Source organism: Coptis chinensis, chromosome 9 (assembly GCF_015680905.1).
Source record: "Coptis chinensis isolate HL-2020 chromosome 9, ASM1568090v1, whole genome shotgun sequence".
Classification (NCBI taxonomy): Eukaryota; Viridiplantae; Streptophyta; class Magnoliopsida; order Ranunculales; family Ranunculaceae; genus Coptis; species Coptis chinensis.
The window spans coordinates 26,798,550-26,822,836 of NC_141464.1; the positions used below are offsets into that span (position 1 = coordinate 26,798,550).

The 24,287-nt window shown below is 37.1% G+C and overlaps 1 protein-coding gene, 1 long non-coding RNA gene and 2 pseudogenes across 4 annotated transcripts; all 4 read left to right on the forward strand.

Annotated features, from left to right (window-relative positions):
- The first annotated feature begins 2,929 nt into the window (after window positions 1-2,929).
- Window positions 2,930-6,087, forward strand: LOC147475367 (uncharacterized). The gene is made up of 4 exons (XR_015208882.1): window positions 2,930-3,090; window positions 3,177-3,236; window positions 5,813-5,912; window positions 6,054-6,087. It is a non-coding gene; the product is annotated as an uncharacterized LOC147475367 (long non-coding RNA).
- A 239-nt stretch (window positions 6,088-6,326) lies between these two features.
- On the forward strand, window positions 6,327-17,654 carry LOC147475368 (uncharacterized; annotated as a pseudogene). The gene is made up of 4 exons (XR_015209717.1): window positions 6,327-7,289; window positions 10,073-10,140; window positions 10,662-10,729; window positions 17,426-17,654. The product of XR_015209717.1 is annotated as an uncharacterized LOC147475368 (transcript).
- LOC147475369 (uncharacterized) lies at window positions 16,239-17,186 on the forward strand. The gene has a single exon (XM_086585390.1). The coding sequence runs from the start codon at window positions 16,239-16,241 to the stop codon at window positions 17,184-17,186; it is 948 nt and encodes a 315-aa protein (XP_086441516.1).
- A 1,216-nt stretch (window positions 17,655-18,870) lies between the features above and the next one.
- Window positions 18,871-20,313, forward strand: LOC147475370 (octanoyltransferase LIP2p2, chloroplastic-like; annotated as a pseudogene). Its single transcript, XR_015207709.1, has 3 exons — window positions 18,871-19,371; window positions 19,453-19,603; window positions 19,716-20,313. The product of XR_015207709.1 is annotated as an octanoyltransferase LIP2p2, chloroplastic-like (transcript).
- The last annotated feature ends 3,974 nt before the right edge of the window (window positions 20,314-24,287 follow it).

Consider the following 24,287-nt stretch of genomic DNA (forward strand, 5'->3'; position numbering starts at 1 on the left):
TAGAAGCTAAGAATGGCACTATATAAGCTATTAACGTCACTATATAAGCTATGAACAACATTATATAAACTATTAACGTCACTATATAAGCTAAGAACGGCACTATATAAGCTGAACACGACGCAATAAGTGTGCTTCAAAATATATTGCAACAGCACATCACATATGGGCTCAAAATACCACCAAACTACACATCACAAAACTACAAATTCACAGTCCCCACTACACAAAACTACATCTTCACAGTCCCCACTTTACATATCACAGAACTACACATTCACATCACTTACAATGGCCTACTGGGGCATTCTTTGATAACATTCACACCACATTCACAGAACTACACATTCACATTCACATCCACGATATAACAAAATCTACACAATAACATGCGGCTACCACCGAACCAAAACTTAAGTCCACCACTAGTAGTGGTTTTCCAATTCCACTCTTCCATAGGGGAGCGTATAAATTATGGAGCGCTTCTTTGGCATTGGAGGATACCAGACGCCTTGGACGATTTCTAGTTTTCGTCTTGTTGTAAGCAAAAAAGCATCAAATTCTATCTCCTCCGAAATGCTCATCTCTGAATCCATGTCAGAGTGCTTTCGTTTCATTGACTGTAACAAGTAACAACAAACAATACGACTAATTAATATATACCAACAGTAATAAAATTACAACCTGACATTATACAGAACCTCTCTGATACTGTAAAGTAACAACGAAATAGAAATTACCATCAATCTAGCACGAGGTGGTGGGGGATATGGTTGGGGTATAACTTCTGGAAAGGGTGCAGACAAACCAAATTCTTTTGGAGTATCGATCCCCCTAGAAAGCTAAACACTGAAATAAAAGCGGGAGAGCGAAGAAACATCACTGTCATAGCCATTTTGATATTTCTGGCCGCACATAATAACTCGACTCTAACAGGATCAGTTTCTTTTCCAAGTCCACCTACATGACTTTTACCTAACATACCATCTGTTAGAATTTGTAACCATCGCAGCTTTTGTATTGTCATAGACTTGTGCTTACTTTCTATCATCGCAAATCCAACTGAAAACTTTACATAAAGTACATTTAGGCTCATAATGTTCTTTTCAATACTATATGTGTACATGCCCAAAACTTCTTCACAATCACATACCATTTCCCAAAGATATTTAGCATGAAATTGACATCAAAACCCCACGACCTCAGCAAATCTATTTCCACAACCAGATTGTATAAGTCTTTATTAACTACTGACTTTGTGTCTAGCTTGAACTTGTATAGCTTGTTCACTGCTACAATGAAAATCTCCCACAAATGAGCCAAAGTATCAATATCTGGGCACTTGGGTGACTGGGAATGCCATTTCAAGAAACCCCTAAAAGCAGGACCATTCACAATCGCCACAAGTGCAACCGAACTCTTCCCCACTATCTAGTATTCATCAAAAGTCCCTTCCTCTACATGCCATTTCCACCACTTGTTCGCCTTCTCCCTTCTATGAAAATCCCTCACAGAACTCTCCTCTTCACCGAACTCTCCTTCCATTAATATACTGATACTGGTGATTTGAGTATAATGGAATTATAGGGCTTATAAGGTATTGGTGATTTGAGTATACTGGTGACAGAATATACAGCACTATAATGGAATTGGGCGGGAAGTGTGGGGATAAGAGTTTCTTCTGCTCCAAGAACAGGTGTTCAAAAGAAACAGAAGGAAATTGAGGGATCATTGGGGGGGAAAGGTAAGGAAAAGAGAGGGAAATGTGCTTCATTGGAGTGCGTGGAAGAGAGAGAAGAAGATTAAGTCCTCTTCTGAAACATACTGTAGACGATGGGTACAGAGAGAAGAAGATGAGGTCCGAATTTGAAAGATGAAGTTCTAAGGGTAAAATAGTATTAACACTAGAGAGAAAGAAGGGCATGATAGGAAGTTCACATTTGTTTGGTGACATCAGCAAGTGGGTCCGATGTCCTGTTTTGGTACACAACATGGGTCAACAATTTCAACGCCTTATTGTGATATATCTGCTAATTTGGGTCCGATTCGTGTATTTTCTGAACATATATTGCATGATATGATTTATATTTTCATTTGAAGTAGCATTTTTGGTGATCATATCCTGCACTGTTGTCCTATGATATCTCCCCCTCTGAGGAAACTTCATGCGTCTCTTTAATCCCGGACACTCTCACTCTCATGGCCTCTAAAGCAGCCAATAATTTTTGGGTATCTGGTTTCTCTCGTCCATCAAAAAATAAAAAAAATCTTTTTGCACCCATCTTTCTACCAACTAACTTCAATGCAGACACCAATGCATCAAGAGTATTATTCTAAAAATTGATCTAGGTGGTCTCTAGGCGCTAGGCGGTGTGCCCAACCGACTTGCTTAGGCCCAAGTCGTTTAAAAAATCGGTGGACCAACTAGGCGGGTCTAGGCGGACCGATTTGGCGGGCTAAGCGTGTCTAGGCAGCATCTAGGCGGGTCTAGGTGGTCCAGTCAAGTTTTTTTTTTTTTTTTTTTGAATAACTAAATGTCGAAAATTAAAGGCCTATGTAGGCTTAAGATTTGAATGAGTTAAAAAGACTAAAGTTTAATGTAAATTATATGCCATTATAATAAAGAGTGTGTTTTTATATGAAGTCGATATTCTTCAACTATTACGCATTTTTTTAATAAGTATCTTGTTTGTGTTTATTTTTAGAGTTATGGTAAATAATTTTCTTTAATATAGGTGTGTATTACTATATATATTAGGGAAAAAAACCGTCTAGCGCCTAGCCCGTCTAAACACTGCCTAGAAAGCGTAGGCACTAGACGTTCTCCCACCGCCTAGCATTTTTTAGAACACTGATCTTGAGACAGATGCCTAATCGAGTGACCTTAGCGAACCATTTTGGCATAAGGGGTATGCAGAACAAAAAACAAGTTGGTTGGTTTCTCGCACAAAACAAACTTTACAATTTCTCCTCACTCGTTCTCTCGCGCCAGGAACTCCTTCCTTCTTTCTCTTTCTCTCGCGCCAGTAATTCTTGCTCTCTTGTCTTTCTCTCACTCCATAACTCCTCTCTCTCTCAGCTCATATACAGGTACGCTTTTTTTTCATTTTCTCGTCTCGTCTCAACTCCACTCACTTCTCATCTCAACGACTTTTGTCCTTTCATTATTGTTACAGGTTCTCCCTTTACACCTTGGCTATTTTATTGTCTAGCAACCCACCGTCTGCTCACAAAAGGTAATCAACTGACTTTTTCATTTTTGTTTCGTTCTTGGGGTCCCCTTTACCCCCTAATTGTTTATTCGCCACAAATTGATCCCCCTTTTGCGTTGGTTACCTCATTTGCCAAGTTTAGGTTGCTCAAGACGGCAACAAATATTATTTTTACAGAGATTTTTTTTTCCTTCGCTTTTGTGGAATATGTTTTACCACTTAATTGTTTATTCAGCACAAATTGGTACCCCCTTTGCGTTGGTTGGTACATTTGCCAAGTTTAGGTTGCTCAAAACGGTGGCAAATATTATTTTTACAGAGATTTTTTTTTTCCTTCGCTTTTGTGGAATATGCTGATTTTGTGACTTGGCGATCACTCCCTTTGCGTTGGTTGATACATTTGCCAAGTTTAGGTTGCTCAAGACAGTGGCGAATATTATTTTTACAGAGATTCTTTTTTTCCTTCGCTTTTGTGGAATATGCTGATTTTGCGACTTTGCGCTCGCCAAGGACTTCAGTTAAGAGAAATGAGGAGTTGGGATGTTTAGCTGGGGTTTTAGTAGGAGTTAGGGATAATATTTGTACTTTTGATATGTCATCTACGGGTGGTTCGAAGATTTTGAATGGGTATAGACCGGCATTTGATGCCACGGTAGTTAAGAAAGTTAGGGAACTTTGCGCTCGCCAAGTTTATTGGTTGATGCATTTGCCAAGTTTGGGACCGGCCATTAGAAGTTTTCTACATGTGTCGGAAAATGTTGTGAGATTTTTTTTTCCTTCGCTTTGGATGGTTGGTGATAACTGCAAACTGAAGGAAAAAGTAGATGATTGCAATGACGACCTAACAAAAAATAGCTCTTCCTCTTCAGATCCCTCAAGCCCAATAGGAAATATTTGTGCCTTAGTTAGTGCGTAACCATCTAAGCGTCCGACCGGCAGAGTTGTAGCTATCATTCAAAAGTCACCTCGCCGTGATGCCCTTGTTGGCTTTCTTGGTGTTAGCTGATGGCGGCCTTCTGGCGGAGAAGGCTTTCAGAAGGAGACCAACCAAAATAAGACTTTTGTCTCATATTCCAATCAGGAATTGATACCAAATTATGCAAAGTTTCCTAAAATATTGGTTTGTTTGAGAGACTTACCAGAATACATCAAGAAAATATTGATGAAGAGTGACGCGATGGAGTTAGTGGCTGTTCGGATTGAAAATTGGAGGGAAGGCAGTCTTTTACCTCATGCCTGTGTTATGCATAGTTTTGGGCGAGGGGGAGAAATTGAGCCACATCTTGCAGCAATCCTATTTGAAAACTCAATTTGCGTTACTGAGTTTTCTCTTAAATCACTTTCCAACCTTTTGAAATTCCCGTGGGAAGTGCCTGCCGAGGAGTTAGAAAGAAGAAAATATCTTAGACATCTTTGCATATACACTTACAATTGACCATTCTACAGGTACTGATTGCATTTTTTAAGAATTAGTGTACACATTGCTGATGTGTCATATTTGGTTTTACCGGATACTCCATTGGACATAGAAGCCCAAACCCGATCTACGAGTGTCTATCTCCGACATAGGAAGATTCCTATGCTGCCAGCTCTTCTTTCAGAAAATGGTTCACTTGTTCCTGGTGTAGATAGGCTTGCGTATTCTATCATGTTTGATTGCAACCTTGCTGGGGACGTTGTTGATCGCTGGATTGGTCGCACTGTCATTCGTTCATGTTGTAAATTGTCCTACCAGCCTGCTCAGTACATCATCGACGGGCTGATGGATGCTGAGAGGCATGATACAGTAGTTAGTCAGTTTCCTGAGGTATACGGTCAGTTTGGAAAGGTAGATGTAATTGGGTCTGTCAAAATCCTTACTGAAATTTCTAAGAGGTTGAAAGAGAACAGGTATAGAGATGGTGCTGATGGTGCTGTTTATTTAGAAAGCTATCTGAGCAGACAAAGTCTGACTTTCTTGTTGAACATCCCATGCTTTTGGCAAATAAAACTGCAGCAGAAATCATATCTAGAGCATATCCTGATTGTGCATTATTGTGTAGGCACCCAGAACCTAATGCACGCAAGCTCAAAGAGTTTGAAGTATTTTGGCTTAAGCACGGTTTAGAGTTGGATACTTCTTCTTCCGGCCAGTTCACCCTTTCGTTGGGAAAGGTTAAAGAAAAGCTCAAGAATGATCTTGTGTTATATGATATTCTTATATCATATGCTTCAAGGCCAATCAATTCAATAGCGTACTTCTGTACTGGTGATTTTAGAGACAGAGAGAATGAGTGGGCTCATTATGCTTTAGTATTTCCTTGATTTTCAACAATTTCAAGGTTTCCTAGTTAAAGTCTAACAATTTCCTAGTTAAAGATTTTTTTTTCCTTTCTTCCCCCCTCTCCAAGAATGCACCTTTCATATTTCCTTGTTGACCGTGGCTCACATCTGTCAATGTGTAACAACTAACAAGCTATAATAAATTTATTTTCTGCTCTTGAATGGAGTGTGTAAGAAACTCAATGAGCAATTTTTTACTAGCCTTTGACTTGACGTGAGATATAAAAATCATCAAAACTTATCATTATTTTGTTGTTGTCATTTTCTTTGTTTTGCAGGAGGGAATAGGTATAAATGAAATCCTAGATGCCATTGTTAAAAGGTTCCACCACCCCCTAATACAGCTGATAATCCTCTAAGGGCTCTGATATTCGATAGGTAATGTCAATATATTAACTTTAGTTATTTGACGTTAGCAGAGTATCTTTTCTCTTTTCTGCTACATTCTTTGATATTTTGTTCTATAATTATTTTTGCTGCCATTACTAACCCTAGTCGTACTGTTGCCTGTTGAAGCAGCTATATATTTGGCATACTCTTTTGGGTGAACTAGCCCCACTAGATGAGCCAATTAGGATTTCCCCCCCACTAGATGGGAAATTAGGGTCTCCCCCCTAAATACACACAAAATTTTTTTGGTCAACCCACTTTGACTTTTTTTTTGTGTGTATTTAGGGGGGAGACCCTAATTTCCCATCTAGTGGGGGGGAAATCCTAATTGGCTCATCTAGTGGGGGGTAATACTAGTTAACCCTACTCTTTTTTCCTGCTTATTGTTTCCAACTGTAAACAAAAAGCACCCTTCAAGGACCTTTTCTCAATAGAAGCACTTTAAGGACTGAGGCTGTTAAAAATTGCATATGGCTATTCGAGCAAGAGCAAGCATTGGGATTCAGTAGTGTGTCGACAAATATAAGGATGACAGTCATCAAACTCAAGTCTGGAGGGCTATGGATTCATGCACCAATTGCTCCAACAGATGAGTGCATCCAACTTGTGAAAGAGCTGGGAGCTCCAGTTGAACACATTGTCCTACCAACCTTTGCTTACGAGCATAAAATTTTTGTTGGCCCATTTTCTAGAAAGTTCCCTAAAGCTAAGGTATGGGTGGCACCAAGACAATGGAGTTGGCCGCTCAATTTGCCTCTTGAGTTTTTTGGGATTTTCTGAGCAAAAACCTTGAAAGATGAGGATTTGACAACTCCATGGGCTGATGAGATTGAACAAAAAGTCCTTAGCTCACCAGAAGTTGGTATTGGCCCATATGTCGAGGTGGCATTTTACCACAAGCGTTCCAGGACTTTGTTGGTGGTATATGCCGTTATTTTTGTACCAAGACAGCCACCCACATGTATAAGTAAAAAATCCCTGTTAGCATCAGCAAAGAATGGTTTGGGTGTGAGGATTCTAAGTAAAGGAAAGGAAGTTTCTAATGAACCAGTTATAGACAATAAAATGAACCTTCAGAAAGGATTGGGAGAGGATGGTTCTCCAAATATTGTTCCTTGGCCCATCAAACCTCTTGGAGCCCAATGCCAGCTTTGCTCAGATGTCACAAAAGTTGATAGTTTCCCCCATAGTCAAGACATTGGTTTTCAGTAAAGGTCCTGAGAAGGTGAGGGATTGGATTAATGGGATCATTACAGACTGGGCATTTAAGAGAATAATTCCAGCTCATTTTGTTACTCCAATAAAAGCTAGCAAGTCAGAGTTATTAACAGCCTTTGGTTTCCTTGATGACCTCTTGGATGAGCGGTATGTTACGCGACCTTCACTCTCTCATCTCTTCACATCTCTCGTGGGTAAAGCAGCCAATTACTTTCCTCCCGATGACATGAAGACTTTGTCATCCCTTGATCAGTTCTTAGTCTCTGTTGGAGCTGTAAAAAAGACAGTTTCAGGCATACTTTTTTTTCTATTTGGTTCCTTGTCGTGCTATCTATCATGAACCAAACACTAGGATTATAAGATAGCACTTGTTATTAATGAAAAAGTAGAAAAAGTAGCTGTAAATTCAGAAGAATGAAAAATGATATGCCATATTAATGAAGTGTTACTAAAGCATAAATAAATGAAGTTACCTTCCCAACCTTATATACTTGATGGATACTCAATTTCTCATTGAGTGACTCGTAGCACCATAATGTCTTAAGTTACATTTGGTATAGAAATCGGTTTTAAATGATGTTAAGATTTTTGAAGCTAGAGTTTCTATACGATATAAGTCGGGCTTGTAGCTGCAGTTGAAAGACTTGCCGAAAAGAACTGGTTGGGTTTGTCCCACCAAGGGAAGCCCTAACCCCCCCACTTATTTCTTGATTTGTTATCGGCGTAGGGGGAGTGCCCCACCCCCCACCCCACCCATGCAACAATGTCAAACTTTATACGAACTGTCGCTATCGGGGGCTATCGGGATTCAACATTTATACCCACTACCTGTAAATCTACCATGTCATGTCCCAATAATTGTTCTTTAATTGTTAACTTTTGTTTATATATCATTCGTCCATGTTCTTTAATTGTTAACTTTTTTTTATATATCATTCGTTCATATTCTACCATGTCATGTCCCAATAACCAAATAGGAGGGATGCAAGTAGACTTACGGCTAGTAGGTTACACCGCTAGGCCCGGTGTCGAAAGCCCCAACCACATCACCAACTAAAGATTCATTAGTGTTTACACTTGTGGAGAGGTTTGAAGATGTGGAACCAAGCCTTATTAGATGCATAAACCAAAACTCATATGTAGAATTACTTGCTTGTCTTGTGGAACTTTATTATTTTACAATATTCTTTTATTAATATAAGTATATATTGCAAAACAAAATGGATCTATTCCCTTTTAATTTATAATCGAAGATTAAGTTTTTCATAAAATATTTATTTTTGTAGTCATTAGACATTTAATATAATCAACGTAGATAAATATTTTTATAAAGCAAAACCCTAATTATTTGAATATGCTTAATAATTCTTGTCTAAACGATCAAGTTTTTCATAAAATATTGATTTTTTATGAAAACATGTAGTACAATCAACATATGTAAATTTGTTTCATATTCTCATTGAATTATTTTATTTCTATAAGAGGAAGTGGACAACTTGATAATGAATACCAAAGTGCCTAATAAAAGTCTATTATAAATCATTTAAAATGATTGGGATGATGGTCATTGGATGGATTAGAGGCAAAAGAGTGGTATGGGAAACACACTAAGTTTAGCTAAAGTCAAAATCAATTGGGCTTTCATAGAAGCACTAGTTAGATGTTGGGAGCCAAATGACATGGTTTTCAAATTTGGCTCCCATCAACTTTGTCCTACACTAGAAGAATGTTCTCATCTTCTTGGAATGATTCTCGAAGGAAGCCCTGCTTTTCCCCATCTAAAAGAAACTATATAAAGGAGCTTGTCAATTTCCTACATGTCTCTAAAAAAACGCTTGAAAAGGACAAAAATGGACAAGTGAAAACTTGCTCTCTTGATTTCCTTATTGCTAGACACTTAAATATCGGTGATCCAAACAATAAAAAAAGTGGCATTGGGGCGTGCCAATTTAATAGACTTAGCAATTGTAGGACATATTCTTTTTTCAAACAACACCAATAAGATTGATGCCTCCTTATGCAAAATTATTCAAGAAGTTAGAACTGGAAGCGTCACTATCGTACCTATGATATTAGCAGAACTTCTCATAGGTTTGACTAATTGTATTAGAAATAGACATACAAAGCTTTCTGGATGTATTCCACTTCTTCAAGTTTGGGCATATGAGCACTTATCAAATTCCTTGGTGAAAATGAAAAGTGTTGAAGATCGAAGATATAATCTTATCAAAACAAGCATTAGTAAGCGCTCTCGTACAATCCTTGAGGATGAAGAAGCATGGTATGCAAGCTTAAATTCTTTGAAGACAGAGGACATCAAGTGGGAATGTGATTGGCCCTTGTGTAAAAGCAATATTTATCTACATATTCCAGGTCGACAAAGTCTTGTACTTGTTGGCCTTCATGGCTCCACTCCATATGTGCCACTTCGAGTACTTCATCAATTTGGGTGTGTTGATCCATTCAATCCAACCACTAGTGATCTTGAAGATGATCGTGTTGATTTTACTTCATTCTCTGTGAAGAAATAAATTAGTTATGTCAAGACATTGGAACAAAGTCGGCAATCTATTTCTGCGTTTGTCCAAAACAATACTTCTATCATAAGTGAACTAAATCAACTTGGTCCAAAACGTAGCAGAGAATTTGTTGGAGATTGCATTATACCTCCACCTCTACCTGAGAGATTAAATGATTGAGAAACTGAACTTGTTTACAGCAAATGCATGCATGTAAGTTGGTTGATTGTACTTATATAGTCATATTTATTTGAAAATGTATTTTAACTTTATTACTCAACCCTTTTTCAAACAATTTACAAGCAAAACAATTTTATTTTAATTAATAAGTATTAATCATTTGCGAGTCCACTAGCCGTTTCCATTACAATATATTCCCAAAGCTAATCATTATTTTTTTTGTCCTTGCAGGATCAGTTATGTTTGTCTTTTTTGGTTCTAAGTCTTTATGTTTCTTGGAAAAATTTGAGTCGAAAGAGGTATGTCTTCATTCAAATTTGTTAATGATGTAAACCTTTTGATAGCTATGGGACTCGAAAGTATTTATTTAATTTGTGTTTTCGGTAATGGCTTTGTACGAGGTGCTTGGATGATTTGGCATTAGTCGAGACATTCAAGTTCTTTGCTGTACTAAGTCCTAATGTTGCAGTGATCTCATTTTTTAAACCAGTTATTTAACTGCTCTGGCATTTGTTGAGACGGTTAAGTAGATGGGTTAATCAATGAGACGTATTCAAATTCTCATTCATCAAGTTATTTGTTGTACTAAGTCCTAGTGTTGCTGGCATTTGTCAAGACGGTTAAATAGCTGGATTAATGAATGAAAATGAGAAGTATATTGTTTTAAAATTTCAGGTTATGACATGTTTTATATTTATGAAATGTCGAAAATACAGAAGAGGCTCTGTCCAAATTTTTCAGAAAAGTCACGTATTTTAGGTATATAATTGTTCGAGTTTTGGGGCGTTAAGGTAACCATTATTTCTTACCTTCCTTGCAGGATCAGTTCTGTTAGTTTGTGTTGGCTCTAAGTCTTTATGTTTCTTGGAAAAATTTGAGCTGAAACAGGTATGTCTTCATTCGAATTTGGTTTGCTCCTTGTTCAAATTTGTACGAATGATTGGGACTACTATTTACTTAGCCTCTAACTAACGTGATTGTTAGATGGGTGTCATATAACTCATGCATTTTTCATATAATTCATGCACTAAAAATTCTTAACTCTTTTTTGTACATTAGTTAGTATTAATGCATTTGTACGTCATGTAACAATAGTACAAAATTCACTGTTTTTTTTTAGATATCACAAAGTAAGTTATCATATTTATATTTCATATGTTGCAATTTTTTAACATTTATGACCCAACGTGGTTTAAATGATAGGTTTTGAGTGGTTGGGCTTGATAGGTTATACAATAGGAGTAGAGACAACATTTTCTTTGTTTAGTTAGGTTACATGAAAATCAATACTACTTGGCATTTCGCAACTATACCATATTGAGGTCATGTTATTATTATCTGTTTACTAAACTTTTCCCTTAGTTAACTTCCTATCAGATAAAAGGAATAAAAACTATAAGCAAAACATAAAACTTTTTAATGGTCCAATTTGCCAAATATGTAGGTATTACAATTGAACTGAAGGAAGAAGGGTTGCCACTCGTCCCTCCTTTTCTCGTCTCGGTGTTTGAATACCCAATGGAAGTGGTGGAAGGAGGTTTACTAGTACAAGTACACCAAACAGATAGATTTTTTGGTCGATTCTATAGTCGTCGTAGTCGGCACCAAGTTGATAGGTTTTTTGGTCGATTTTATAGTCGTCGGAATCGACATACTCCACTACCAACTACTCGGCCGCGTCTTCATAATCATCGACCACATACCTCGTTTGCCCAATTTTCAACATACATGAGGAGATTAAACTGTATAGCGGATGAAAATTCATATCCAACCACTCGAAGACGTGCAATTCGATCTAGACGTACTTCTTTTGTCTCCTTTATTATGCCAGAAACTCCTTTTCGGAATCTAAGGGTGGTGGCAGCTCAACCTGAGAATTCTATGAATATTCAGAGGAAACATGATCAGCCGGAATCCTCTATAGGTAATCAGAGAGTTGGAGCTCAACCTGGGAATTCTATGCATATTCAAAGGATACGTGATCGACCAAAATCCTCTAGAGGTAATCAAAGGGTTGGAGATGATGAAGAAATCTCTTCGCAAAGGGAGAGGGTGGATGATCTAGATGAAAATTGCCCGCTCAGGCAATGGATACATAATGTAAGGGTGGCAGCTCAATCTGAAAAATCTAGGCTTATTCAAAGAATATCAGATCAGCAAGGAACTTCTGAAGGTAATCACAGTGTTGAAAATCATGATACAAATTATTTGCATGGGATTGGGGAGAGGGTTGATGATTTAGATGAAAATTGTCCGCTCAGGTAGTGGATTCGTAATATGAGAAATGCAACTCAACCTGAAAATTCTATGTTTATTCAAAGATACCAGGTCAAAAACAAAGTTTGTTACAAAGTCAGAGACTGGAAATTAGAAGAGGTGAAAATTCTGCTAGACGTAAAAGAGCACGTGCAAAACTAACAAATGAGCAACGTACTGTTATTCGGGATATTGACACCTCTCGCCGAAAAGCGAAAGCACGGAAAATCGGATTAACCGAAAGCAACGTTCTTTGTGCCGAGATATTGATACCTCCCCCGATGGCGAAGCACGAACTGGTCAAACCTTTGACCAACAATGTGTTCGACGTCGTCTAGATAATGATCGAAGAAACTGTTCCAACCAAAATGAAACGGCAGAGGTACATCGTTTCAAGCTAGCTTTACGTAGAGCTCGTCGAAGACTAATAGTTGAAAATCAAGACCCTATTGAACGGGCTGTTCATAATGCACTACGTGCGTTTTATAGAAAGGTAGCTCTTCGCAGAATTGCTCACCAAAGATTTTCTTGCAAAATAGTTGCTATTTCCCGCCGGATAGTTGCTCGACATGGATGAGTTCCACAACCACAATCCCATGTACAATCGAGTATTGGAGATAACAATAGATGTGAAGTGACTATTCAAACACAAATTGTGAATGATTGCTTACCTTTTACCAATGCAAGTTTTCCGAAAATCATGTAACGATATTGTATGGTTAAGTTGTCCAGAATGCAAACGAAGATTCCCTGATTTAAAGATATCTGTAGGTATTTGTTCTTCTTGCAAGTCTATGGTTAAGTTGTCTAGAATGCCAAAGAAGATTCCCTTATTTGAATTTTTCTGCAGGTATGTGTTCTTCTTGCAAGTCAGATAAGCGTGGGAACCACCAAGCAAGCATGTTCAGTGTGGATAACTCAATGCATCCTGGTATTGTGCCTCTAGAATTGGCTCATTTGACTGATTTAGAAAGAATTCTTATTGCTAGGGTGCACCTTAATGATGTCTGTATATCGTGTGAAAGGTCAAGAATACAAATACGGTGGTAATGTGATAAACTTTGCATAAGATGTCAATGCAATTGCAACCGTTTTGCCATACAAGCCTGCTGATTTATCTGCAATACTAGTTGTTAATAGGGGCGGGACACATACAAACAAGGAGTTTCGTGTTCGTCGCGAGTTTGTACGTGAAACATTAGTTTGGTTGAAAAAATATCATCGGCACTATGGTGATATAATTATTGATGACGGAACTCTAGAAAGACTTCCAGTAGATGGGATACTGGAAGGCATCCCAAGTGCGGGAGAAAGTTTGGGAGATCTTAACAATGGAGACAGATGAGTATGAAGGACCACCCGAGCTATATAACCAAGATTTCCACATTGATGATTTTCATGTTGCTGGTACCATTGCTATTTTGCCGCAACCTAATCAACAAGCATGTCTCTTAAGGGCATTACAAGTTACAAATGCAGATCAGACACATGTGCATATGCCTTTCACTACAGAGATCATTAATGAGTTTTCAACTCCCGGATACATTGCTATGGCTTTTCTAACCTTGTTTCCTTGCGGCAATGCTGATTTGAGGCAAACTCGTCAAAGGAAAGTAAACCCGTTGCAATACTTTCAATATTTGATGAAGTACGATGATGGTCGTTTTGCCAAAGATTCAAGACTTTGGTATTTTGCATGGAACTCTTTATCCAGGTGGCGCGCACTTGCATTGGGTGATGTTTTCGTGAGAAAGAATCCAGGAGATGCAGAGTTGTCAATACAAGATATTCGAGATATGATTTCATCTGGTGACAAACAACTAGTTAGTCGCATATCTTACTTTGCAAGGAATATCTGTGGTACTCGTGCTTTTTGGTTTACAAGGTTGAAAGAGTTAACAGCCATGGTGAAACAGTTAGGTCCGCCAACGATATTCTTCACACTCAGTGCTACTGACATGCAATGGCCAGAACTCTTTCACATTTTGGATCCATCTAATGCACTTGAAAGGTTGTCTCATTTTAATATTGAATGATGGTGTTGTATATCATTTTAATATATCTTGGCTACGAGTTAGAAATTATTTGAGGATCTTTATAGGTATGACATGTTGAATTATCTGACTTACAAGTTGTCTCCTTTAGAAAAAAGGAGGGGACGTGCAAGGTTGGTTAACGAAAATCCAAGTGTCGTCGCATGGTTCTTTCAGTCCAGGGTATCCAATTTCTTTCGGGAATATTTAAGCAATGAGTTTTCTGTGGTTGATCATTGGTACCGGTTTGAGTGGCAGAATCTTGGCAGTGGTCATATTCATCGATTTCTTTGGCTAAGAGGTGCTCCAGATGTTAGTGGGATGGATAGGTACAAGCGTAGAGGTTAGATCAAATGTCATTGAATATTTTGATAGGCTTGTTTCCACTGTAAATCCATATCCTAGCATGGATAGAAATATACAAAAGCATCCTTGTGCGCGTACTTTGCCACTTGAGTTGAATCTTGATACAGACGAAAATGACTATGCTTTATTGGTTAATTGGGTCATGCGACACAGCATATGTGGAAGTCATTGCTTACGTTTACATAAAACAACGAAACAGATGGGATGTCGCTTTAGATATGCATTTGATGTACTTGATAAGTCGAAGATTGTTAAAGAACCGCCCAACAGTAATATGTTCCGGTTTATAGGCCGTCAGAATGATGAGTTAGTCTGCTCCCATAATAGAAAAATTCTACAGACATGGCGTGCAAACATTGATTGGTCGCCCGTCCTTTCGGTACAGTATATAGTAAATTACATTGCTAAGTATGCTTCAAAAAAAGCTCAGATCAAAGAGTTTCACGTAAACTTTACGAAATTGTTGAAGATCTTCGTCGTCCATGTCGAATGCAAAATCTGTTTTCGCCGATTGCTTATGAAAAGTGTATCCGAAAGAGATATTTCGCCCAAGAAGTATGTCATTTGTTAATGAGGTACCCATTGGTACGATCATCAAGGAAGTTTGTCCTTTTAAATGTAAGTGAAAAGAGCATATTAGCATCAACTTTATGTCGTAAAAGAGGGGACGAAGATGAAGAGATTGTTGGAACAGACCCAAGCTTTGTAAGAAGATATATGCAGCGACCTCCTTGCTAAAAAATACATCCCTCTTCGATATGGCGAAAAGACACTACTTTAATCGGAAGGGTTGGCACACTTCTCGAGTTAGTGCAATTGTGCATTTGGTTCCACAACTGGATGGTGACATCCTGCCAAACACTGAAAAATGGAAATCATTTTGTCGTCAACAAGTCTTGATTCATCACCATTTTCGGAGTCTAGAAGAAGCAAAAGGGGATTTCATACTATGGTCAGAAAGGTACATTGACTTGGGCTTCGGAGAACACCAATCAATAATTCTTCCTGAACCTATTGATGAAGAATTTGAAGATGATATTGAGATAGAGAATGATATGGAAGACCTATTTCGAGATGAATGGATGATAGCAGCAGCAATGGGGCCCTTGTTTGTCCCTGGGGAGAATGTCGAATTAGGAAGGCGAGACTTTGATACTTCACACAATTGAGCTGAAGGTTTATATCGATATCCAAATATGGAGAGTGAAAGAAAATTTGTGCATACTTTGCGCAGTGGAAAAGAAGTTAACGTTGAACCTCTTATTGTAACCCTTGATGAACTGTCTCCTGAACAAAGAGTGGCACATGATATGGTTATTCGAGCACTAGAATGTCGAGCGTGCATTCGTATGATAGTTTGTGGTGGTGCAGGCACGGGGAAGTCCACTCTCATAAATGCAATTGCGCATTCGGTTAATGGATTTTTTAGATCAGCCAAAGCAGTACGTGTCATGGCTCCAACTGGAGTCGCTGCTTTTACTGTTGGAGGTGCAACCATACACCATGAAGTCGCCATCAGAATTGAACAAAGAACTGAACGAAATGTTTCAAAAAAATTTAAATCTTTTGAAGGTGATCAATGTCAGCGTATGCAAGAGGACTTTAAAGACACCAAACTCATCATTATTGATGAATATAGTATGGTCGGAACATCTATGCTTGCGAATAATGACCGTCGTTGTTGAGATATTTTTGGGCCTAACGAGCCATTTGGTAATGTCTCTATTCTCCTTGTTGGTGATATGCGGCAGTTACCTCCTGTATGCAATAGGGCATTGTATAAAGGAGGTGGGAGTCCTCAGCAACTATACGGTGGATTTATGTACTCTTTTTTTGATAAATGTGTTCGGTTATATCATATATTTCGACAAACAGGGGATAGGCAAGAATTGTTCTGGGAAGCATTGATGAGACTTAGTGATGGAACATCCACGATCGATGACTGGAAATTATTTCTGACTAGAGACTTTTCCTCGCTCAATGCAGAAGAAATTAACACCTTCAAATATACTTTGCGTCTATTTCCGACCAAGCAAGCTGCACATAATTACAATCTTAATCAACTAATTGAGCTCGAAAAACCTATTGCTCGAATTTTATCAAAAAATAATTGTGATACTGCTTCCAGGGCTTTGTCTGATGATGCGAAAGGCTTGGAAAAAGTTTTGTGTTTATCAGTTGGTGCACGTGATATGCTTCGATCAAACCTTGCCAGACACAATGGTCTGGTTAATAGTGCAATGGGCATTATTGTGGACATTGTCTATGCAAATGGTTACAAATCACCAGAAGATATTCCTCTTGCGGTCATGGTTGACTTTGATAACTACCGTGGTCCTAAGTTCCGTCCAGATTCCAATATAATACCAATTGCTCCACAAACAACTCATTGGAAGACAAATGATACTTCATGCCAAAGAACTCAAATTCCTCTAGTTTTGTGTTGGGCTATAACAATTCATAAAAGTCAAGGGTTCACTCTTGATCAGGCTGTGGTAGATATTGGTGAAAGAGAAAGCCTCGGTTTGACATTTGTTGCTTTGTCACGTACCAAAAAGTTGTGTGATCTGGCATTTAGCCCTATGTTCACTTTAGACAGAGTGCAAAGAATTAGAAGATGTGCTGGTCTTAAAGGGCGATTGCAAGAGAAAAGCCGTTTGCTTCACATGTCCACTACAAGCAGTAGTTGAAACTACACTTATCTTGAGATTTTGTTTATATTCTCGGTATGTTAATTCGTGATTATATCTCATAGTTGATTCATCTATATGTACCTTTAAACATCTCTAAAGTTAGACAAAATATGTTTCTTATAATATCATAATTGAATCTTAAGTGGGAGGTCGCACATATTGGTTTTCCATAGTTTGACACTTACTAATGTGTTTCATAATGTTTCTTATTATCTTTTTTTTATTTCCTAATGTAGGGACTCGGCAAATACCAACCATGAAGAACATTTTTTGACACTTGCTAGTGTATCTCGTCTGTTCCTACTGGACTTTGATTCACCTCCACCCGTCATCTTCTTTAAGCTTGATTACTAGTGTAAATCTGCACCATATATGTTTAGGTGCAATTGTATAGTGAAAGCTATGTAATGAAACAATCTGTAAAGTCTTACACGTATTTTGTTGTATGTATTATGTTTTTGAACTTATATGATGTAAATTGTTATGTATTTTTGTTTTTGGATGATATTTTGTAAAAGTCGAAAGCAGGTATGACGTGGAGATATGATTTAATGTTGAAAATACAGAGGGGGTTCTGTCAAAATTTTGGATGATGTTGTACATCTTAGTTTGTTGTATGTATTATGTTTTTGGTTGGTATTTTACAGGTATAACGTGGATATATGATTTAATGTTGATATTACAAAGGAGGTTATATCAAAATTTTGGTTATTTTGAAAAGAATCGGGTATTATAGATTATTCATGACATAGTCCAGAAAAAATAAACAGAGAAGTAATGATGTGAAATCCAATTGAATTTTTTCATTTGCGAATACAAAATATTAAAGTTATAGCCACAAAATTGCATACTACACTACCAGTACAATGACCACATTAGTAATTGCTGAGACTGTTAAAGGGATTTGGGACATAATAAAATAAAATTTTCTCATTATGTAGAGTTGGGTTTAATTATGCAAAAGTAGCACTCTGGATTTATGATTGTTTTTATAATTTCTAATTTCAAAGCGTTTGAGTAGTAGGGTTACATGGTTGGACTAATTTTAATTGAATATAGTATTTCAATCTTTTAACTAAACATGAGACCTGCTTTGCCTCATGGACCAAAATATCACCGATATATCCGATATATTGCCGATATATATCGGTATTTTGGTACACCGACATCGATATTTTTGATATATATCCACCAAATATAGAACCTTTTTTCCCGATATATGTCGGAATTTCCGATATAACGATATATATCGACCGATATATACGATATATTCTATATAAATTGTTGACTTTGACTGATATTGTTGACTTTGACTAAATATTGTTGACTTTGACCGATATATTGTCGATATTTCCGATATAATAGACGATATTTCTGATATAATCGACGATATTTCCGATATATCGACATACAAAACAAAATTTTGACTAGTCACAAAAAAAAATGGATATATCTAATATTTCCGATATATCCGATATATATCGGTTTTTGGGTACACCAATATATTCATCGATATCGATATTTTGGGCCTTGGTTTGCCTAATCTTTTATCTGAAAATTTTGAATTTTTTTTCAAAGTCTTTATAAAACAATTTATAATTAAAGAAATGGTATGCTTCTCACGCCCCACTCCAATGCATTATACTAGTATATATTTTCCGAATGGTTCTAGCCCAAAATAGACAAGGGGCCCAAACTGTCCACTTTCTCCCCTCGTCATTCTCGTGAACTCTCTGTCTCAACTTTCAAGTTGTCGTTCTTGTTTCAGCCATTACCTCATTTTTATCTACACCTCCACAAATTAACACAAATGATCATAACACCTCTATCCTCAAATCCCAATTTCCTTATAACTAGTCCACCCAATTCACGTGCCCATAAAACATTATCAAACCCAAGCCAGGCAACAACAAGAAAGTGTGACTACTTTGATTTACACAAACAACTAATTCCATATAACAAAGCATGGGAGTGGCAGAAGTCAATTGTTAAACAAAGGCAATGTTTAATAGACTTAGATCAAGATTCTTCAGATACACTTATTATTTTATAACACCCACCTGTTTATACGTTGGGCACTGCAAGTTCCGAGGAGTTTTTGAAGTTTGATAGGAATAACACTTGTTATGATGTTTATAAGACTGAACGTGGTGGGGAAGTTACTTACCATGGACCTGGACAGGTAATAATAATCTTTAAGACTAGTTTGCTTTTGCTCTTGCTCATTGTTGACTATTGTTTTTATTTGTTTGTTGCGTTATAGATTGTTATGTACCCCATTGTCAATTTAAGATATCACAAAATGGATCTTCATTGGTACCTTAGGACACTTGAAGAGGTGGTCATTCGCGTTCTTTCCTCCACATTCTGTATTAAGGCGACTAGGCTCGAGGGTCTTACTGGGGTATGGGTTGGTAAGCTCTCTCTTCCTTTACAAGTATGATTCTTCGTCATTAAATTATGAGTACGAATACTGTTTTGCATTTGTATAGTCCTTTCTGTTTCTTATCTGATTTCCTCTTACAGGTAATCAAAAACTAGCTGCGATTGGAATTCGGGTCTCTCGGTGGGTAACATATCATGGGCTAGCGTTGAATGTCACCAGACTTGTCTCCGTTCCAACGGATAGTCCCATGTGGCATAAGGAACCGTGAGGTTGGAAGCATTATGAGATTGTTATAAGCATCGAGTTCTCCTAATGGGATTGGGAAAGATACAATTTTGGCAGAAGCTTGTCATCTACTGGATATAACCTACAAATCCTTGCTCAAGGAATTCTCTGAAGTGTTCCAGCTTGCTCTATACCATAAACCCATTTGCAATATGAACTTATTGGAGCAAAATTCTCCGGCTTGCTTGCGAATTACTATATTTAAGAATTGAGGATAATAGTGCAGTTTGGTATTGTAATAGACAAGCAACGAGTCGTCACAGTAAATGTAACTGAGAAAACGTCTTATGGATCTTTTTTCGTGGTGGCTCAAAGTATTTGGAGGGTCTACAAGCGAATTATGGGAAACTATAGTAAGAGTAGATAACTTTAGTAAGAATTATGGGATATGATGTTATCTGGATATATTTGTGAAGTTGGTATTCTTTGTGAAATTGATTATTTCGCATGGCACTCTGTGTCTTTGGTGTTGTTGAAGTTTGATATTGGTATTGCACTGTGTTTCCGGCGTTCATAGCAAATTAAGGTTTTCACTGTTTAGTTATTTTGGTTTACGTGTAAAGGAGTTACTCGTTTTATGCTTTGGATTTTAATTGATTGCAAGGAAGTGGGATTTTGGTGTATGCCTATATTTGTAAGTGGCTTACTTGAGCATGGGGAGGGAATTGTTAAATTATACATTGTTGAAGTATCAGAAAATCTATACTTATGGTAATGGAAGATTAATCGCTTTGGATATATGAATTTTGATTAGTGCATGCTCAATTATTATTCGTGTATGGTTCTTTTCACTGTATTTATTGATATTGATTTTACTTTGCTGCCCATGTATTGGTAAATCCTAGAGTTGGGTTTACGTTTGGGGTATTGGATAATTTAAGAGCTACATAAGGCTTGATTCCAAACATAAAAGGATTTGGATACGTAGGTAGCTTTGTAGTAAAGTGCATCCTTTATATTAGATATTATATAATTAGTTTATTTATTGAAGTAACTAATGCTTATGATAGTTAGACATTTACAGATATGATGTATAGTGTTCTGCTTACGTGGCAAGAAACTACAGGCCTCTACTTAAACGAGAAGCTATCTAGTGAGTCTCGAAAGGTAAGAGGAACTATACATCTTGATGCACGTGAGTGGTTCCATAGCATTAATGACTTCTTTTGTTGAAATTAAATTGGGACCATACAATGTTATTTGTGTCGAAATGACACTGAATGTTTATATATTGCTAGTGGTTGTGATACCCAGAGAAACTACGGGTTTCAAAAGTAGATATGGAGAATGAAATTGGAGAAAGTTATATTTTGTTTGAATAATGGTTTATTGTTTACATGATTCTATTTGTATTGTGTCCTTGGTTGAGCCACGTACATGGCGAGGTAGCCTTGGGGCTGGTTTTACTTTTAATTGTTGTTATGCGTAAAGTAACTAAAAGTTTATGATAATGGAAAAGTTGGTATTGAATAGTATACCATGATGAAGCTTGGTGAAGCTTGTATTATTGATTTTGATTATTGGGTATTATACGGTATACCTTGTTGGAGCTTGTATTAATATTGGAATTGGTTCCACTTTAGTTTTATTATGATATGATTTCTTGAGAATAATTGTATGTTTGTGTGTTAATCCCTAGTCCGCCACGACTCGTTTGATATGAAAGTCACGTAATTACTTATTCTATTGTATGAAAATTTCTCGAGTGAATCTTCTGGGGTGTAATATCTAGTAAAATTTCTTGCTTGATCACCAAGGTGTGTAGGGTTAGGAAATTCCTTGGCTGTATTCCCCGAGGTGTGATTATGTATTTTTAGCCCAAGTGTGGTTGTTAGCCAAAGAGTGACTGTTGTAATATTTATGATATGATATATAATGCACGAACATATAGATCCCGTCTTCTCGGCGTTCTGTGGTCCTAGTCAATATTCCGACAACGATGGATGCCTGTTACCGAGAGTGGATCGGGTTATACGGGGAGACACATGGATATGTGTAAGTCATAACAGTGTGTAGAAGTGACTATTGTGGTCACGGCTAGGGATATTTGTTTGTAATGTTATGAATAAAATATGATGATATAGTTAAGTTATAAATGTCTTAAGTGTTTGTTATATTCACTTGATTGAACTGTGATTTGCAGGAGGATAGATAGACCCTACTAACTCTTTGTGCAGGGCGCATGTCTACCATATGAAACTAACTCAGGCAAAGGTAAACGTAAAGTTAAATGTAGTTATTTCGTATAATCGCGTATACGCTACTTTAGTTATTTTGTTAAGTGATTAAGGAACTAAAATGTCTCCGAGTGAGGAACTACCTGCTTTATCCCTGAATCACTCACACCAGCTTTATGCTGACCCCCGTAATATGATTTTTGCATGGGGGTACGTTCTGGGTTGGAACGTAGATGGGGAGCAACAACATGAGACAACAATTTATGAAAGGTATTGTGCTTGTTTGGTTTCTTTCGTTTCATATGTGACACTTGTATGTGGATGTTGTAATATTCATGAGCTTTGATTTGGAAGATGGGTTTTGTTATAGAAGTAGTGTGGAGGAGTGGTGTATATATATTTGAAGTGTGGTTCGTCTTGGTTGGTAGTAACGTGGAGGTGTATGTATGTTGGTTGGTACGGTATAAGACATGTATTAAGGTTTCTGGGATATTGTTTGTATATTTATCGTTTTTTTTTTATTCGAGGATTGGTTACTTGATTTAACTGGCATTTGTCGAGATGGTTAAGTAGTCGGTTCTACGAATCAATATATCTTTTAGTAGTTGGGTTTACGGCTGAGGTTGGAGGTTTTAATATATTAAATAGAAGTATATTATTTGATTTTCAGGTTATGACAGGTTTTAAATTTATGAAATATTGAAAATACAGAGGATATTTTGTCAATTTTTTTTTAGAATGTGATGTTCAGTGGTTGTTTTATATTTTAGTTATAGTATGGACTCGTGTGAGTCAACCCCACTCACGCCCTGATATTTTAGATGGTTGAATATGTGAATATTCATTTGTCTAAAAATTGGGGTGTGACAGAAGAACCTAAGGATTTGTGGGGATTGCCACAATGCTGTCAAGATAATATCTAAAATTGTCGAACGAGAGATTATTGTGAGGGATAACAAAAGATTTCATCATTTCAAAGATGGCAAGGACTATTGGTAAACTAACTTGTAGAGATGTCTGTTAATCTTTTCCTATTTTAGGATGTTTATAATTCCAATCCAAATCCAAGACAGGTGACGCTTCTTATAATCATGTGAAAATAAGAAGATTCAGTGTTTAGAAATTAAGGCTATGTTTGATAGGAACTGTGGCAAATGCAAATTTTGCCACCATTTGCCAATTATGGCAAATTTGCCATGTGACAATTGCAAATAAATTGTGGCAAAATTAAATTTGCCATTGTTTGATGATACTGTGGCAAATGATAATTGTCATGATTTGCAACCATTTGTTGTTGTTTGATTGTCAACGTAGCAAATTTTTCATTTTTTGTGTTTTTAAAATATTTAAGATTTAAAAATTATAGCAACTGCACTTGCTTTCCAGCAGCAGGCAGCAACAACACTTGTTGATGTAGACTTACTCCACTCGTTTTGCCCAGAAAAACTAGACAAATCATCATTGACGAAATAGATGCAATTGCCTATATCAGCACCCAGCTCCTTGCCCGAAAAAGACTTTGTATCGTATTTACCAATAAAAAATGAAGTGTTCTGGGAAAACTCTCTAAGATCACTAAGATTGAACTAATGTTTGAATGAATATTCAAGATTGAGATGAAGTAAAACTGAGCTTTTGTATTGAATAACAATGGCAGTTACAAAGTCGCACTCTCTCTCCCTATTTCGCTCTGGTTTTACAAGTTTTTTCTGTAATGAATTCAATGTGTCTTCTTTCTCCTGATCTTCGCTTTATATAGTCCTCCAGCTATAGTGGTGCCCAATCCTATCCTGATACGTGTCCATTCCCATTCTCCTCCTTCCTTTTCCCGCTTGTTCCTAGAACATATGAACTTTATGTCGATATCTTGAGTTATTTACGATATTTGGGTTGGAATATCTGGTTAACGATATTTGCCCACGACATCGCCCCCTCTCAAAACTTTCAAATTTAGATCTCGAAAATGTGAATGCTTCGAGAAACAACCGGGAAAAAACAAAAAAATTCAAACTGAAATACTGAAATTCAAAATTCAAATTATCAAGCGGTTACTGTTGGAACCGAAAAACCCAATCAAAATATCGAATATAAAAACTCGTTTTCACTTTCTCTCTCTTCACTTATTTGCAAAAAAGCTTGAAACATTAAAACCCCACCACCATTAACTACACCTGAAAGCTTCCATTTGGAATTACTCGCTGTCCTCTTTACCAGATTTTCCTGCAAACGTGACAGGTTAGTTAAAATAAA